General features: G+C 43.3%; 1 protein-coding gene across 6 annotated transcripts in view; it reads right to left on the bottom strand.

Annotated features, from left to right (window-relative positions):
- Nucleotides 1-6635: 6635 nt before the first annotated feature.
- The window catches only part of PSEN1 (presenilin 1), a 70600-nt gene continuing 58777 nt past the window's right edge, over nt 6636-18458 (bottom strand). For all 6 annotated transcript variants that reach the window (XM_055538571.1, XM_055538575.1, XM_055538574.1 and 3 more), the window contains 2 exons: nt 12285-12403; nt 6636-11035 (listed from right to left, as the gene is read on the bottom strand). In XM_055538571.1, coding sequence (XP_055394546.1) covers nt 10880-11035; nt 12285-12403 — 275 coding nt within the window. In that variant the 3' untranslated portion in view covers nt 6636-10879. The remainder of the gene's footprint in view (nt 11036-12284; nt 12404-18458) is intronic.

Genomic DNA, 18458 nt, shown 5'->3' with positions numbered 1-18458 from the left:
CCAGCCCCCAGGGCACAGGCCTGGAGGGTCCCTCCAGCCTCTTATGGGTGGCCTGGCCTCTGGAGCACAGCTGGTGTCTCATGGCTGAGCAGGGTGGCCTCGGTGCCTCAGTCATTGCAGAGAGAGGGCGAGGGGTATCATTCTCTGGGTGTGGTCCCGATGTGGGCTGGGCCTTCCCTGCTCTGTGCCTGCTGTCCCTGTGGGCTGTCAGGGAGGGGTCCTGAATTGGGACCCCCAGAGGCCAGCAGCTAAGACTCCTGAAATCCTCTCCCCTTGGTCACTCTCCACTTCTCTCCCAGGGCACTTCTCACCTCCTCTGCTGCTTCAGCTGCTGTATTTGGATGATTCTCACCCAGAAACTGAGTGATGTCTGTGCCTTGTGCCAAAGTCAGAGAAGCAGCGCCCTGCAATTCAGAAACAGCCTTTCCAACACTCAACTTATCGAAGGGAAAGTAATAACTTTTATCTTCTTGCTGTGCTTCTCTAACCAGTACATTTCAGACCCGTTACCCTGGACTCCTCTTTCAGAGTATAATGCTATTTAAAGATAACGGGTAGCGTGGTTACTTATGTATTAAGGCACACAGACATACACATGGATTAAGCTTGAGAATATGATGCTAAGTGAAATAAGCCAGAAACAAAAAGATAAACATCATGTGATTCCACTTCTATGAGTTACCTAGAGAAGGCACAGAGAAGGCAATGGCACCCCACTCCAGTACTCTTGCCTGGAAAATCCCATGGACAGAGGAACCTGGTGGGCTGCAGTCCATGGGATCGCTAAGAGCGACTTCACTTTTACTTTTCACTTTCATGCATTGGAGAAGGAAATGGCAACCCACTCCAGTGTTCTTGCCTGGAGAATCCCAGGGACGGGGGAGCCTGGTGGGCTGCCGTCTATGGGGTCGCACAGAGTCGGACACGACTGAAGAGACTTAGCAGCAGCAGCTGCAGAGAAGGCAACTTCCCAGGTGGCGCTAGTGGTAAAGCAGCAGCCTGCCAATGCAGGCGACTTAAGAGACACGGGTTCCATCCCTGGGTCGGGAAGATTTCCCTGGAGGAGGGCATGGCAACCCACTCCAGTATTCTTGCCTGGAGAATCCAATGGACAGAGGAGCTTGGCGGGCTACAGTCCTTGGGGGTTACAGAGAGTCAGACACAACTGAAGCGACTGAGCACGCACACAGAGAAGGCGACTCATGGAGACAGGAAGTGGAATCCTGGTCACCAGGGGCTGGGGGCAGGAATAGGGGAGGAATAGGGAGTTAGTGCCTAACAGATACGGTTTCAGTTTAGCAAGATGAAGAGTCCTGGAGATGGATGGTGGTGACGGTTGCACAACATTTTGAATATAAATTTTGAATTTAAATACCACTGAAGGGACTTGCAGGGGGCTTGGGTTCAACTCCTGGGCAGAAAACTAGATCCCACATACTGCAACGAAGAGTTTGACTGCTGCAACTAACACCCAGCACAGCCAAACAAACAAATGTTTTTTTAAGAAAAGATGAAAGGAGTTCCCTGGTTGCCTAGTGGTTAGGATTCTGGGCTTTCATTGCTGTGGGCTGGGTTCAATCTCTGGTTAGGGAACTGAGATCCTATAAGCCAAATAGGATTTTTGCAGCTTGGCCAAAAAAAAAAATTAAGATGGTAAATTTTATGTCATGGGTGTTTTACCAGAATAAAACAACAAAATGCATTGGGAAATAAAACTAAAACTTTGATTTTCTTAAAACTCTGGAGACATTGCTGCCTGTGGCTGCCACTCTGGGCTGTGCCCTAGACCTGCAGGTCCCTCAAGATCCTCTGTTGCTTGAGCAACTTTAGTTAGAAAATTTGAGAAAACTTGCCTGCATTTTACAGGAGAGAAACCAGAGGCACAGAGCGGTGCTCCAATTTACAGTGCCCTCGTTCTGGAGGTAAGAAGCACAGGCCTTGGCACCAGAACTGCCAGGGCAGGGGCAGCCTCTCCCACTTTCTGGCCGTGTGTGTTTGTGACCGTTATTCATCTTCTCGAAGTTTCCATTCTCTCACCTGTGAAATGCGGATAGCCCTACTCACCGGTGAGATGAGGAGGCCCGAGACAATGCTTGTGATGGGCCCTGCGGAGGGTCTGGGCACGTCAATAGTAAATGCTCCATGGACATTGGTTTTATGGGGCAAGTACGTTTCTCTGGGGCTTTTTTGTGTGTTGAATGAGGGATAAGAAGTATCAGGAACCACACTGTGCATTACTCCTCCTGCATTCAATGTGGTGACACTGACCGAGGACAAACCCATACATTTCTCAAGACGTCACAAATGTGCCCTGGGGGAGGAATCCTGTTTGGATTCAACCCCGACCACCAATTTATAAATACTGGGTCTTTTAAGCGGATAAGGCCAACTGACCTCAGGCTTCAGAATCTCCAGCACAGCCTTATAAATGAAGGCAAAAGTGGTTCATGTTTGTTCGTACTTAAAACACATTCCCACACATGCGTCTTGTTTATGTATCATCCTGCATGGAAATCCCCTCCTGTGGGCCCCTAATCCACCCATTACCTCACTTATTCAGCAAACGTTTACTGAGTCACTTCTAGGAGCCCCAGATGGGTGGGTGAATGCATGCACTCAGCTCCCTCTTACCACGTCGGCCAGCTCGTCCCCTTACCTGGGGCGTGGGAGGGTTTGAGCGGCTGGAAGGCACACCTCTGTGGTCCAAGTGAAGGTGCCCACATTGGTTTGCTCAGAGGCATCAGGAGTGCATGAGACAGTTTCCTCTGCTGGCTTCCCTGTCCCAGAGCCAGTCTGCAGACAAAGGCTGTCTGCTCTGAGAATAACAAAGGAGGGTGTTGGGGAGACTGAGGTGGGCCACAGGAACGTCAGCCCTCAGGGAGATGGAAGGAAGGAGCAGGTCCTGGCCCCTCACCAGCCAGAGACAGAATCTTGGAGCAACACAGTCTGGGAGCAAGGGGCTTGTCTTGTGAGAAACTGGCTGGGCAGAGGCGCAGGGAGGGGCTGCGGGAAACAGCTGGGTTGGCTGAGCTCCCAGTGGGGAGACGAGGCCAGACTTGTCTCCAGTCCCGGGGGGCAAGGGCTGGGGCCCTCTGAGGAGGCGGCCAGGCCTCTCCTGCCAGAAGGCTGGAGAGTGGCCAGGAAGATAGGCAGTGCCTTCCAAACACCCAGGGGCCAATGGGGAGGGGGTCCAGATGGCTGCTGGCCACTCCACTTGGCCGTCAGCTTGGCAAAGCCAGCTCCTAGGCCTGGTCCTTGGTAAGCTCCAACTGCAACAGGGCCACTCTGGGCCAGATCACCTGCCTTCCTTCACGGAAACGTTCGCCAGTGCATTTGACTTGAAAACAAAAATCAATTTATGTAGCAATTAACAAATGCTTGGTTTGCCTTGGTGAATCATTTCTTTCAATGACAAAAGTTGCATAATCACTTGTAACAAGTCTATGACTTTATTATTTACTGGTTTAAGTCATGACTCTATTGCACAAGCAAGGAAAGGGGGAATTCTAATCCTTGTTGGTTAGAAAGAATTCTCCAAAGAATGATGGGACAGTGAGAGGAACCGGGTCCCTGTTGCTCCTGAGGGTGGGCCGCCGCTCTGGGCTCACTGCCATGTATCCATCAGACACCAAAGGGGTGTCCTGGCTTAGAGGGCAGGATCCTACATCACCAGAGTCAAAGGGGTGAGGCCACCGAGAGCACGTTAACCCCTAGGATGGCTGGTTGCACCATGAAAGTGAAAAGTGAAAATGTTGGTCACTCAGTCGTGCCCGACTCTTTGATCCCATGGACTGTAGCCCCTCAGGCTCCTCTGTCCATGGAATTTTCCAAGGCAAAAATACTAGAGTGGGTAGCCAGTCCCTTCTCCAAGGGGATCTTCCCAACCCAGGGATCAAATCCGGGTCTCTTGCATTGCAGGCAGATTCTTTACTTTCTGAGCCACCAGAGGTTCCCACCAAGGCTGAAGGCCTTAATAAACTGCCATGGAACCCAGCTCCAAATGCCAGGGAAGTAACCCAAGGAGGCAGAGTAGCCACATTAGAGACAGCCTGCCTTAGAGAGAGCACAGACATGGAGGAAATCAGTGTGAAAGCAGACTCCTGAAGTCTTCAGACCTTGCCCTCAGACCAGTTACCCAGGATAAAAATGCCCTTTCTCTCCCACTGGAATGTTACTCAAGCCTGATGACCTTTTCACACTGGATGACCTTCTTGTTGGACTATTCCAGAGAGGACCCCAGAACTGGGAGGGAAAGGGGCAGGGAGGCTGGGTTAGGGGGTCTCAGAAACAAGACTTCCCAAGGAGATATCACGATGGCAGAAGGTGGCATGGGGGTCATTTTTAACATCTCAGAAAATCCGAAGGAATCACACATTCACATCTATCTAGCTCAAACAAGTTAAAACTCGGTCATCTCATTAAATATTTACCGTATCTTATGGCAGATGTACGTAGATCCAGTGAGTAGACAGAAAAACAAATTATTTCCTAATGAGTTATTCAGTTCTTGGTGGACAAAAATCTCTGAAAATCTAAGTGAAAGATACAAGTTCAAAAAAAAAAATCTCTCTTCAGTTTCCTCGACAGATATGTGATAACCACATCGGGAGAGGAGGTACCAACCCTTAAAACACACACTTAAATTCAGGTATTTAGGTATAGTATAAATACATTTATCTAGCTGCTAGTGTTGTTTCCACTTTTAAATCATCCCTGTATGTATATCTTGGAATTTAGTGGCTCTTGACTAGCTCTGCTACGCAAGAAAACAAATGTAATCAGAATTTTACCCTCAGTTCACCTTGTGGTGTTCTATGGTAAAAGGGTAACAAAATCCTTTCCTTTTGCAAAAGGAATTGACCTTGGGTTACTACAGAATGAAAACAGTTTTATAAGGAAAAAAAAAAAAAAGACAAACTGAGGCAGCAAGAGTACTTCACCTTCTCGCCTCAAAATTAAAGCCTCCTACAAACCTGGTTTCTGAGGCTTTTCTGTCTCCCGCCTTTCGAGGGCACAGCGTAGCAGGCACAGAAGGGCCAGCCCACGTGAGAGAATCAGTTTCTGTCACGAACAAGAGGCTCTGTTGTTGAACGGTCCTTGTGGTAGGTCAGTCATCATCCTCCACAGTTTCTACAAGTCATTTAATGAAGGAGGTAGAGTTTAAGTAAATATGGAAACAGATTGTTAGCAAATTAGGTTTCCCTCTGGGAAACCAACACCTGAATTCAAAATCCAATTATCCTCGGGTATCTCCCACGTTCTTCCTGATTTTGTTTTTCGTGTATGCTCTTAGTCTTCTTGCAATTCGGATTCTTCCCAAACTCAGTTTAAATGTTATGTTGCTAGGGAAAACTCTGCCCTTAAATCCTGTCTTTCGTGGAGCCTTCCTTTACCCTGCATTCCCATTCAGACCACGTAGTAAATATTGTATTTGCTTGTACTCAAGCATGCTGCTGCTACTGCTGCTGCTGCTAAGTCACTTCAGTCGTGTCCGACTCTGTGCGACCCCATAGACGGCAGCCCACCAGGCTCCCCCGTCCCTGGGATTCTCCAGGCAAGAACACTGGAGTGGGTTGCCATTTCCTTCTCCAATGCATAAAAGTGAAAAGTGAAAGTGAAATTGCTCAGTCGTGTCTGACCCTTTGCGACCCCATGGACTGCAGCCCACCAGGCTCCTCCATCCATGGGATTTTCCAGGCAAGAGTACTGGAGTGGGGTGCCATTGCCTTCTCCGCAAGCATGCTACCATTTCACTTTTAACCAGATCCTAAGTACTGGTGGGCAGGGTCTCCCCTGACTTTGGCACACAGAATTCCCAGGGAGAGGGGTTGGGCCACAAAAAGCTGTGGTACTTACCTAGTGATGCAGGAAATCCAGCCTCATTACTCCTGCTTCTTAATCTGCTTGAGTCATTCTTCCTTTTCAGCAAGAGCACCATTGTCAGGGGCCCTAAGAATCAGATACCTCTCAGCTGATGAGGACAAATCGTGATGCTTCTCTGGCAGGCTCTAGTGACACTGCCTACAAGATTCAGAAAACCAAGCGACGCCTGATTCCCACAGGAGGGAAGAACACCTTCTTTGCTCTTTGATGCCCTTGGCCAATGTACCCAGGAACTCATCCACCCCTTCTCTGCTTCTTAAGACAATAGGCTCTTTTTTTCTGCCACAGACTTATTTTTGACCAGTAATTCCCAACCTTCTGTAAGGAATTCTCTGTGTAGAAACAAAAAGCTTTGTAGAGTGATTGGACAACATATGCTATACCAGGTCAATAAAAGTAATGTTGCTTTTTTCCATCATGTGACCTAGGTAATAATTTTTTAAAGATAATCCTCTGGCTTATAAAATCTCTGCACTGTACAACATACATCCTGTAAGTTATCTTGAGTCTTTACATTGAGTTAGATGTTTTTCTAGAAAAAATATTTTTCAGAAATGTATTAAAAATAATTAAGACTTCTCATAAATAGATTTAATAGTACCCTTCCACGGTGTGACCTGCTAAAGTCCGTATGACTGAATTTATGAGTGAAGGGTGGAAACAATGCATGTGTGCTTCTGTTTTCTGATAATGGCTGAAGAGTTCTCACAGTTACACGTGGGAGTACTTTCATGTGAGGAGACGAGCACACCTGGAGTCATGCAGTCTTTATTAATTTGATAAATAACAGGAAAATCTGCAATCATCTATCAAAATTATATCTTACCAAGAATTTGAAAGGTACTCTGAAAAGATGTATTCTCAGTCCGTCTGAATCGTGTACAAAGCAGTGTTTGGAGAAGCAGCAGCCAGGCAATGAGCACGTGAGGGTCAGTGATCCCACAGAAACTCACACCCGGCACCTGGACTGCGTGGTGAACACAGCAGTCTATATGCACTGCTCTACACAGTTGACTAGGAAGCTGTCTTGTTGCAATGCTTACTTGTTTTTAAAGGAAAACTGCCTCCTGGGAAGTCTTTTCTGCTACACAGGCCAGGCTGAAGTGCTAACACCAGATTCCAGGGTCGATCGTGGACCCAACTACTTCCTCAGGGAGATGCTGAAGCTGTCAGAGGTCCCGGAAACGGCTTTGACATTTAAGAGGGGAGTTCACTTCCGCACCAGGCCGATGACCTTCAAAGCACAGATCTGACGTGCACCACCCAGACGATCTGGAATGTGAGCGCTACAGTGGTCTTGTTGGGACAACTTGCTCTGTAACTTCAACGAGGGTTGTGAAGAGCTGAAACCACTGTTTTTAAGTCTCCTGTGTCTGGGGACTTTTAAAATCAAGTCTCTTCCCAAACTCCTACATTCAGGACACCCTTGGTGTTCAAAACGACAGATCAGATGGGTTTTTTATACTATACAAAAGCAAATTTAGAGAAAAAGGAATACTTTACTGAAAGGACTGGTTTCTGGAAGGATCAGGTCACCTCTGTAACATACATTTTTAAGCCCTCAATAACAGTAATCATGAATAAGGCTTTTGACAAGTAGAATTTTAGAGAAGCTAAAATGGTATTCACCAGAAAACAAGAGACTGCAGCTACAGTGAGGATACATTTGAGTCATTTTTGCTTCCTTAGACTCCAGCACCATGCCAGGAACAGGGAAGACATTGAACAAAACCTTTCTGAGTGGTTTCTGAGCTCATTTTCTTTAGGGCTAGATCATAAACAGGCGAATACAAAAGGCCAGGCCCTGGGGGTCAGGATCAGAGGTTTCCTTGAGATGTGTGACCCTGCGAGATCTTACATGGTGGTTTAACTTCTGTCTTACCTTCTACAAATTATGATTAAAACTAGATATATAAAGTCTGCTGAGGCCAAGTAAAAGTCAAGGACTAAACATATTATCTGTTTGTAACATAAGGAAGGTTTTTAAAACCAAGGAACACTTGAAAAAATGGAGATCCAGGAATTTAAAAGTTAAAAACACCACCTCATCAGTTGTTGCTTCTGTAGTGCAATCAATAAATTGTTCACTTGTGATTTTCTTCCACATTGCTTGGAAAGATTCTTTTTCTGATCAAAGTTTAGTCATTTATAATGAGTGCTGTGATCCAAGGACTACACACTCACCTGGTGAGAATCAGAAACAGAGAAGCAAGCACTTCTTTGAAAAAATGCTCTACAAATCCTCCAAATATGGTTGGAATTTCCACAGGCTGGCTTATGGCAACATTCTGTATGTAAACACTCTGTTTACAGTCAGACGCAGACATCAGTGGGCGCCATTCCTCCTACTCCCCTCCCCCTCTTATAAAGCAGGTCAGCTGGGCTGGGCATGCTTTGTCAATGGTTCTGGCTCCACGGCCATCGCTCGCCCCCGTATGAGGGCACATCCTCAGTGAAATTGCTGTTTTCTCTGGTGACAATCTATTTTTCATGGTGGAAGACTAGCATTCTGATATTGCAGAAACAACTGACTTGACTCTAAGAAGAAGGTTCAAAGGAAAAGTTCTGCATCTAAGACTGGCAATTGGAAGAAATAAGATGTTCTTCTCTCTATGCTGAGATGTGGCTCTGTCTTGCAGAAAGTGACAGGTCCACTGCAATCTTTCTACATAGGCCAGTAACACACAGGATGGATCTGAACACAATCACACACACCACACAACCTCTTCAAAGGTAAACCCTTCATGAAAGGCATAGCACATTTGGGAGCCTCACACAAATAAACTACTCAGGGCTCCCTTCAAGACTGCTTCAAGTCACATACTGCAGTTCAGGTGGCTTTGCTGTAGCTTGTTGAATCGTGTCCTCCTAGAAGAGAATATCCATGTTGCCACATACCTGAGGAGAAAAATGGCATCTTGGGGCAAGGGAGCTAAAGGAAAAAATAGAGAGATGACAAAACCTGCTCTCGGGCCCCAACTTTCTTGGCAGAGCTGTAATTTTCCCTGCAGTTCTCACAGCCCAGGAGCCAGTTTTTACACACAGGGTAGTACTGGCACATTTCTTAGAAGAAATTTTCCACAACAGAAAACAAATCCTCTAAACTCCACAGAGAACCCAAAGCAGATCAAATGAGAGCTGGAGAGAAACCAGCAAGAAGCTGAGGGAGAGTTGGCCTCTCTTCAGCCTCAGGGGGAAACCACGTTCCACATAGATGCTCACAGTATGACCACCATGGCTGAGGGCTGGCTGTGGTTGGAGAAGGGGTGTGGTCACCATGGCTGAGGGCTGGCTGTGGTAGGAGAAGGGTTGTGGTCACCATGGCTGAGGGCTGGCTGTGGTAAGAGAAGGGGTGTGGTCACTATGGCTGAGGGCTGGCTGTGGTAGGAGAAGGGTTGTGGTCACCATGGCTGAGGGCTGGCTGTGGTAAGAGAAGGGGTGTGCCTGGCAAAGCTTCATCCAGAGGTGCCATGTGCCCACAGCCGGTGACTATTTCTGTTCACTGTCCAACTGAACTGTTCAGGGGCTGAACTTGGCGGCTCTTGCAGAGGTACACTGAAATGAAAGGTAGGGAAACTGCAGAACACTCGTTGTGAGTTGCTTGAGGAATCACTCGGATCCTCTCCTTCATAGGATGTGGCCTCATCTTGTCCCACTGGCTGCTGGGGGCCTCTCCTCTCTTCTCTTGGCGGCTGGTTCTCCTCCAGACTCTCGGTTCTCCCTCAGCTCACCAAGAGAAATAACGGTGTTCTCCAAGCTTTGTATAGATACAACTGAGTCGTAAACTTTATAAACCACTGGCTTTTGGCTATTGGCTCAAATTCCGACCTACTGTCAAGAGACAATGGGTTGTAGTTTAAAAAAAAAGAAAGAAAGGAAAAAAATCAGGACAGAAAAGTGCTTCACGAGCAATTTTACTCTTCTTTAATTCTACTGTCTTTGGGCACACATTGCATTTTGCTATTGAAGAAATTATGACAGCAGGGCTGAGAGCACTGATTCATGACAGATTCTTTGTGCCACACAAAGAGCGAAATCCTATGACAACCGGACCATCTGCTCCCACAACAGGGCTCTTATTCACCACACAGGACAAGTGCTCGTGAGGGGGGTAAAGGGAGAGAGAGGGAAGGCGGGAGGCACCTGGAGGCAAGTGAACCTCCCAATATGCCTACAAATTAGGAATTTGTTGGAGAATCCAGAATTTACCTAAGGGTGATAGGAAATGTTGAGTTATAGTCCCATTATTTCCAGAAATTACTGAATTTGAACCTGAGGTTAAGACTTTTAAGATAAAGCCACCTCAAATAAGTTCAGACTGGCCTTGGGAAGAAATGGCAGCCACAGATAGTAATGGGCTTCAGTGCTTGAGAAGAAGTGTCAAAATCAACCTATACCTCTGACTTGACTCAGGTGAAAAAAAGTCTTATTTAAAAATAGTAAGTCTGCAGCAAAAAGTCTGAAAGTTTGAGTCCCTTCCCATCATTCCATTTTGCTGCTGGTGCCTGCTCTCCTTATGGTATCTCTCGAAAAGGTTCAGAATTCAATACAGATTTATTAGGTTGATTTTCAATATGTAGCTTAAGATGAAGAGTCCTGTTTGGTTTAAACCATTTCATTTAACCTCCTAATAATGGTAGTCCTGAGAGTCTGCAGCGTTGGTAAAGTCCACCTGTGACCACAGGTCAACCTGCTGGTGGGAGCACAGCAACTTTTTGGCCCATGGCTTTGCCTTGTCCTTGTCCCTCAAATCTGGTAGTTTCTGCATTGAGGGACTTAGTTCACCACAATGACGTGTTCAAAACCGTTTTCTGTAGAAGCCTCCTTCCAACGCCCAATAGTGCAGGTGGTCAGGAAGACTTGGAAGGAAGCTGCAAGAAGTCCAGCTGGGAATCTTGACTTTGTTAGATGTGGACACCGGAAAATCACCTTTGTCCTCCCCAGATTTTATTATAGTCAAAGGAGAAAAATCCATGAGATTATAACTGTAAATATGCTAGATATAAAACTGATGGAATGCTAACTGGTCCATAAAGGGCTGAACAAGATAATCTGTGGCAAAGTAGAAAATAAGCCCAAAGGTGATAGAGACTGGAAGAGCTGGTAATGCTTTCTTGAAAATGGCGAGGAGCAATAATGTAAGGCACAAACCCTGTGGAGAAGGGGGGAAAAACACAAACGCAGACATAATTATCCAAGTATTCTGTGCAAATCAACTCAATCACAAATCTTGGTCTTAATTTAGTTAACTGAATATACAGTCCTTTGAGGTTAAATTTTAGAACAAAAGTTTTTTCACTGAATCTGGAAACACTTATTTTTCTTCACAATAGAGATTATTATCCATATATTATTGATATTTCACCCCCTAATTCTAGGTAGGGAATAGAATCTGAAAATAAGCAAAATGATTTTTTAAATAAATTAACAACACTGAAATTTCTATCTAAAATATTGACTTGGCTACTGTAGGTTTAGTTTGGCTAGCTAACAATCCCAGAGGTGAAGAACATTCTTTATGCTGTCTGGGGGCAAAGAGGTGCTCATGGAATAAACCAACAAACGTTTGTTTATAGTGTATAGTGTTTTCTTGTAAACACAGAGCAGCTATATAATACAGCCCATTTTTTTACCCTAACTGAGACACTAAAACACATCCAGAAAACTAACCTTAAAAGAGAAATAAATGAAAATTCTAACTGGTCATATGCCCAAGATAAATCACAAAATAAATACGTAAGTAAAGGCTCTCATCTAACCTCTCATCCAACTTCACTCATACACACACACACACACACACACACACACAGACACACACACGAGACATCACACCTCCAGCAAAAACAGCAGTAAGAAATATCTTATGAATTACTTAAAATCACAGTTCTGAAAGCTTCAGGCTCACACTGTGACTCTATAAGCAGAATCTACGTGTGATCAGGCGCTATGTTAGCTTTTCTTGCTTCATACTGCCTGCCCAGAGGGCACTGGATGTTGCAGGTCGTGGCGTTAAATGCAAAACTGCCACCAAACCCACACTAAGTGAGGAACTGTTTACCCCTTTAAGACTGATCTAATTCTCTACATAATTATTTATGCTGCCAGGCTTGAAGCAGTGGTTCCTAGTCAGAGGTGCTTACCAGAATTTCCTGGGGGAACTTAAAAAAAAATACACAATTAAAACAAACAATATCTCAGAGAAGCACTGTTTTAAAAGCTCCCAGGTGATTTCAATGTGTGGCCATGTGGAGAAACTATTCGGGTGAGGTCCAATTATTTGTGTTTTTAAAAAGCTCCCCAGGTGATTGGAACACTCAGCCAAGCTAGGGTTAAAAGAACTGCCTTTTAATCAGAGTTTTGAGATAAGGAGTTTTAACAGGTTTTAATCAATGTATACTTACAATTAATATGGCTACAAAACAGGCTATGGTTGTGTTCCAGTCTCCACTGGCTGTTGCAGAAGCTTTACCAACCAGAACACTGTAGAAAATGAAATCTCCTAATCCAAGTTTCACTCCTCCTAAAACGGAAAGATTATGAATATAAAAGTTTGTCACTCTTTGCTATGACTTCACAAATTAAAAATGTGCCCCCTCCCCATCCCACACTGAATGAGAAGTCAGCAAATGATATTATACAAAGTTAGGCTTTAATTAGGTTTTCCTTTTTTTGGGGGGGGGGGTTCTGTAACAGGATGTTCAGATGCTATACTATAGGGCTGACTCTGAGGTCTTAACAGTAGATGCTGCTGTTATATATAAAAAATAATGACAGTAAATAATAATTGCCATCTATTGTTGCCTAGTTTGTACCTGGCACTTGTTCTAATAAATCCTCACAAGAAGCCCTAAGAGATAGGTATCATCTCCTTTTATTTGAAAAACAGTTTCACTGAGGTATAATTTATTTCATAAAATGCACCAATTCAATGACTGTAAAAAACTTGGAGTTGCACAACCATCACCATAATCTACCACATTTCCATCACCCCACTTAGATACTTTTGTTTCAAGCCTTAAGCAACTGATCTGCTTTCTAACTCTATAAATCTGACTTTTCTAGACACAGAAATGGACTCATAATATGAAGTTTTTTTGTGACTGGGTTCTTTCATTTAATATAATTTTTAAAAATTGAAGTATAGTGACATTCAAAAAACCAAGATCATGGCATCCAGTCCCATCACCTCATAGCAAATAGATGGGGAAACAATGGAAACTGTGATAGACTTTATTTTCTTGGGCTCCAAAATCACTACAGATGGTGAATGTAGCTATGAAATTTAAAAATGCTTGCTTCTTGGAAGAAAAGCTATGACCAACCTAGACAGCATATTAAAAAGCAGAGACATTACTTTGCTGACAAAGGTCTGTCTAGTCAAAGTTATGGTTTTTCCAGTAGTCATGTATGGAAATGGATGTGAGACTTGGACCATAAAGAAAGTTGAGCACTGAAAAACTGATGCTTTTGAACTGTGGTGTTAGAGAAGACTCTTGAGAGTCTGTTGGACTGCGAGGAGATCCAACCAGTCAATCCTAAGGAAATCAACCCTGAATATTCATTGGAAGGACTAATGCTGAAGCTGAAGCTCCAGTACTTTGGCCACCTCATGTGAAGAACTGACTCACTGGAAAAGACCTTGATGCTGGGAAAGATTGAAGGCAGGAGGAGAAGGGGGTGACAGAGGATGAGATGGCTGGATGACATCACTGACTCAAAGGAAACAAGTTTGAGCAATCTCTGGGAGTTGGTGATGGACAGAGAAGCCTGACATGCTGCAGTCCATGGGGTTGCAAAGAGTCAGATATGACTGACTGAGCAACTGAATTGAACTGATGTACAATGTTGTGTTAGTTTCAGATGTACAAGGTGGTTCAGCTTTTTATATATATATATATATATATATATATATATATTCAGATTGTGTTCCATTACAGGTTATTACAAGATGCTGAATATAGTTTCCCATGCTATATAGTAGGTTCTTGTTTTATATATAATACTATGTATCTATTAACCCCAAACTCCTAAATTATCCCCCACGCCACAGGTTTCTCTTTGGTAACCAAGTTTGTTTTCTATGTCTGTGAGTCTATTTCTAGTCTGTTAGTAAGCCCATTTGTATACTTTTTTAAGATATCACATATAAATGATATCACATGATACTTATCATTCTCTGACTTACTTCACTTAGTATGATAATCTCTAGGTCCATCCAAGTTGCTGCAAATGGCGTTATTTCATTCTTTTTTATGGCTGAATATATTCCATTGTGTATGTATGTCCCACATCTTCTTTATACATTCACCTGTCAATGGACATTTAGGTTGCTTCCATGTCTTGACTACTGTAAATAGTGCTGCTATGAGCATCAGGGTGTATGTATCTTTTTTGAACTAGAGTTTTTGTCTTTTCCAGATACATGCCCAGGAGTAGGGTTGCAGAATCATACGGTTACTAGTTTTTTAAGGAACCTCCATACTATTCTTACATAGTGGCTGCAACAATTTACATTCTCACCAACAGTTCAGGAAGGTTCCCTTTTCTCCACATCCTCTCCAGAATTTATTATTTGTAGACTTTTTGATGATGGTCATTCTGACTGGTGTGAGGTGAAACCTCACTATAGTTTTGATTTGCATTTCTCTAATAATGAGTGATGTTGAACACCTTTTCATGTGCTTGTTGGCCATCTGTATTAACATAATATTTTTCAGGTTTATCCATGATTTTGGCATGTATCTACAGTTTGTTCCTTTTCACTGATAAATAGCTTTTCATTGTATGGATATACTATATTTCGTTTATCCATTACCAGTTGATGGACATTTAGATTGTGTTCCATTTTTGGCTATTATGAATAATGCTGCTATGAACATCAGTGCACACATCTTTGTGTGGGCAGATTGGGGAGATTCCTAAGAGTGGATCTGCTGGGTTATGTGGTAAATTAACATTTAGCCTTTGACAAGCTGCCAAGTTGTTCTCTATGACGGCTGAATCTGTGCATTCCCACCAGCAGTGCACAATGCTTCTGCTTTCTTCAGTCCTCACCAGCACTTGGTGTTGCTGTCTTTTTGATTAAAGCCATTCTGAATCATGATGTTGAGTATCTTTTCATGTGGTTATTAGCCATTATATTTCTCCTTTGAGGAAATGTTTATTAAAAGTATTACCCCTTAAAATATCTTCCTATTATTGAGTTGTAAGAACTCTCTTTATATCCTAACTACAAATTCTTTAACAGGATTTGCAAATATTTTTCTCTCAGTATTGGCTCTTTTTCCTTTTTAAAAAATTTTTAATTAAAAAAAAAACTTACTTATTTTTATTTGGCTTTGCTGTGTCTTAGTCGGAGCATGTGGGATCTAGTTCCCTGGCCAGGGATTGAACCCGGCCCCCCTGCACTGGAAGCATGGGGTCTTGGCCACTGGACCACCAGGGAAGTCCCCCAATTTTTAAAATTTTTTAAAAATTTATTTTTGGCTGTGATGGGTCTTCATTGCTGCACACAGGCTTTCTCTAGTGCGGAAAGGCAGGGCTACTCTTCGCTGTGGTGCTTGGGCTTCTCATTGTGGTGGCTTCTCTTGTTGCAGAGCACAGGTCCTAGGAGTGCAGGCTTCAGTAGCTGCAGCACTCAGCACGTGGGATCTTTCTGGACAAGGGATCGAACCTGTGTCCTCAGATTCTTAACCACTAGGGAAGTCCCCCTTTGCTTTTGTTAACACTATCTTTTTTTTAAAATGTGGTTAAATACACAGTTCAGTGGCATTAAGTACATTCACACTGTTGTGCTACCATCACCACCATCCACTCACAGAACTCTTCATTTTGCAGAAGTGAAAGTCTGTACCCATTAAGTAACTCCTTCCTCTCTCCCTCCAGACCCTGGAAACCACCATTCCACTCTCCATCTCTGAGTCTGACTACTAGAGGTACTTCATTTAAGTGGAATCATACAGTATTCATCTTACTGTGACTGGTTTATTTCACTTAGCATAATGCCTTGGATCATCCACACTGCAGCATGTGTTAGATTTTCCTTTCTTTTTGAAGTTGAGTGATACCTCATCGTATGTATACACCACGTTTTGTTTATCCATTCATCTGTCAATGGACACTTAGGTTACGTCCATCTCATGGTCACTGTGAATAGTGCTATGAACATGAGTATATAGATACCTCTTCTCTCTCTCTCTTTTTCGGCTGTGCCATGTGGCTTGTGAGATTGCAGTTCCCCAACCAGGGATCGAACCCTCATCCTCAGCAGTGAAAGCACAGAGCTCTAACCACTGCCAGGGAATTTCCTAAATATCTCTTCTCTAAATGGTATCGTTTGAAGTTTTAAACTTTGACAAGGTCCAACCTATCAATTTTTTTCTTCTATGTATCACTGTTGTATTAATGAACTCTTTGCCCAACCCAAGGTCATGAACTTTTTGTTTTCTTCTAGAAGTTTTAAAGTTTTGCCATTTACATTTCAGGTTACGACACATTTTGGGTTACTTTTGATTGTGTTGAAAAGATTATATCCTTTTGCCACTGAATTATTTTAGCATCTTTGTAAAAAAAAAAAAATCATTGACCATAAATATAAAGGTTTACATCTGGACTTTCAGTTTTGTTTCATTGGTTTATATGCTTATCCTTGTGCCTGTCTTGATAACTGTGGTTTTAGAGTAAGCTTTCATTGAAATCAGATTGCTTAAGTCCACCATTTTTTTCTTCTCTTTCAAAATTGTTTTGGATATTCTAAGTTCTTTACATTTCCAAATAAATTTTAGGATCAGTTTATAGAAATTAACAAGCTGATTCCTAAAACTTACACAGAAATGCTGAGGTCCTAGATTTTCCATTGTCAAACATTATTTTTAACTTTTCAGGTTCTTTTCAAAACTATGGACTCAAAAAATACTCTTTGACTTGAGGCTCAACAGTAACCCATTAAGCTTTACAACTTGGTTTTACCTTTCTGGTTGTTAAGTAACTATTGCCAACTGAAGTTTGATCCTGGTCTTAAAGCTTTGTTGCCTGAGATACTTCTGGAAGACAGGGGTTGAAAACCCTGAGAAGCAGGGTCTGCTCCAGATGTGTGTGAGAAAGGAGCCGGGTGCTGGTTAATAAAATCTTACCGAGTAGCCAGCATTTCTTTTTAAGTTGTGGAAGCCAGAGTGAAGTCTTCCTTAGTGCAAAAAATAAACCATATGACCCGTGAAATTCAATGCTCTGAATTAGAGAGTCAGTTATCCTTTAACTTGCTAACCTTCCCAGAATGATGAATACTTCCACCAGTTTCAAGTGTGCAACAGAGTCCAACTCATCCTTTAACCCTCAAATTCTTCAGCTACAAGATGGGGATTACAGAGCTATTTCACAAGGTTGGTATCAGAGTTAAAAATAATACAGAAAAGTTCTTGGCACACACAGTGGCTAAACAAATGACAGCCTTAAAAAGACTTGATTCCAAATACTGCTATAAGAAACTAACTGAAAGAAACTAAGTTCTTCAGGGAAGGAAAAAAAAAAAGCTATAAATTTTAAAAAATAATGCAGATGATGGACTTCCCTGGTGGTTAAGAATACGCCTGCAAATACAGAGGACATGGGTTCGATCCCTGCTCCTGCAGGATTCCACATGCCACAGGGCAACTGGGCCCATGCTCCGCAACCAGAGAAGAAGCCACTGCAATGAGGAGTGTGTGCACTGCACAGCAGTGCTGTGCGGTACTCCTGCTCGCTGCACCTGGAGAAAGCCCAAGGGCAGCGACACAGACCCAGCACAGCCAGAAATAAACACATACAAATTCTAGCACACAAAAAGATACTCAACATTATTAGTCATCAGAAAAAGGCAAATCAAAACCCTGATGAGACACCACTTTACATTCACTAGAATGATTATAATCAAAAGACAGATAATAAAAAATATCAGTGAGGATGTGTAAGACCTGGAACATACAAACAGTGCTAGTGGGAATGAAAAATGGTGCAGACACTTAGGAAAACCATCTGGTAGTTCCTCAAAAGGTTAAATATAGAGTTATCATATGACCCAGAATTCTATTTGTAGGCATAAACCTAAGAGAAATAAAAACATATGTCCACACAGACAGGTACATGAACATTCACAGCAACAATATGCCTAACAGCTCGAAATGGAAAAAAATCTAGATGTCCATTAACTGATGAGTGGATGATAAATGTGACATATCCTTAAAATGGAATATTATTTGGCTACAAAAAGAAATGAGGGGGTTTCCCTGGTGGCTGAGGGGTGAAGAATCCACCTGCCAGTGCAGGAGACATGGGTTTGATCCCTGATCTGGGAAGATCCCACAAGTTGTGGAGCAACTAAGCCCGTGCGCCACAACCACTGAGCCTGTGCTCTAGAGCTTGGGAGCCGCAACTACTGAGCCCATGTGCTGCAGCCTGTGCTCCGCAACGAGCGACGCCACTGAAATGAGAAGCCCTCGCACCACATCTAGAGAGAAGCTCAAGCAGCAACAAAGACCCAGCACAGCCAAAAGTGAATCAAAAAAATAGAAAGAAACCAAGTACCAGCACATACTATAACA

Source organism: Bubalus kerabau, chromosome 10, assembly GCF_029407905.1.
Source record: "Bubalus kerabau isolate K-KA32 ecotype Philippines breed swamp buffalo chromosome 10, PCC_UOA_SB_1v2, whole genome shotgun sequence".
Lineage (NCBI taxonomy): Eukaryota > Metazoa > Chordata > Mammalia > Artiodactyla > Bovidae > Bubalus > Bubalus kerabau.
This window is presented reverse-complemented; position numbering and strand designations above follow the sequence as displayed.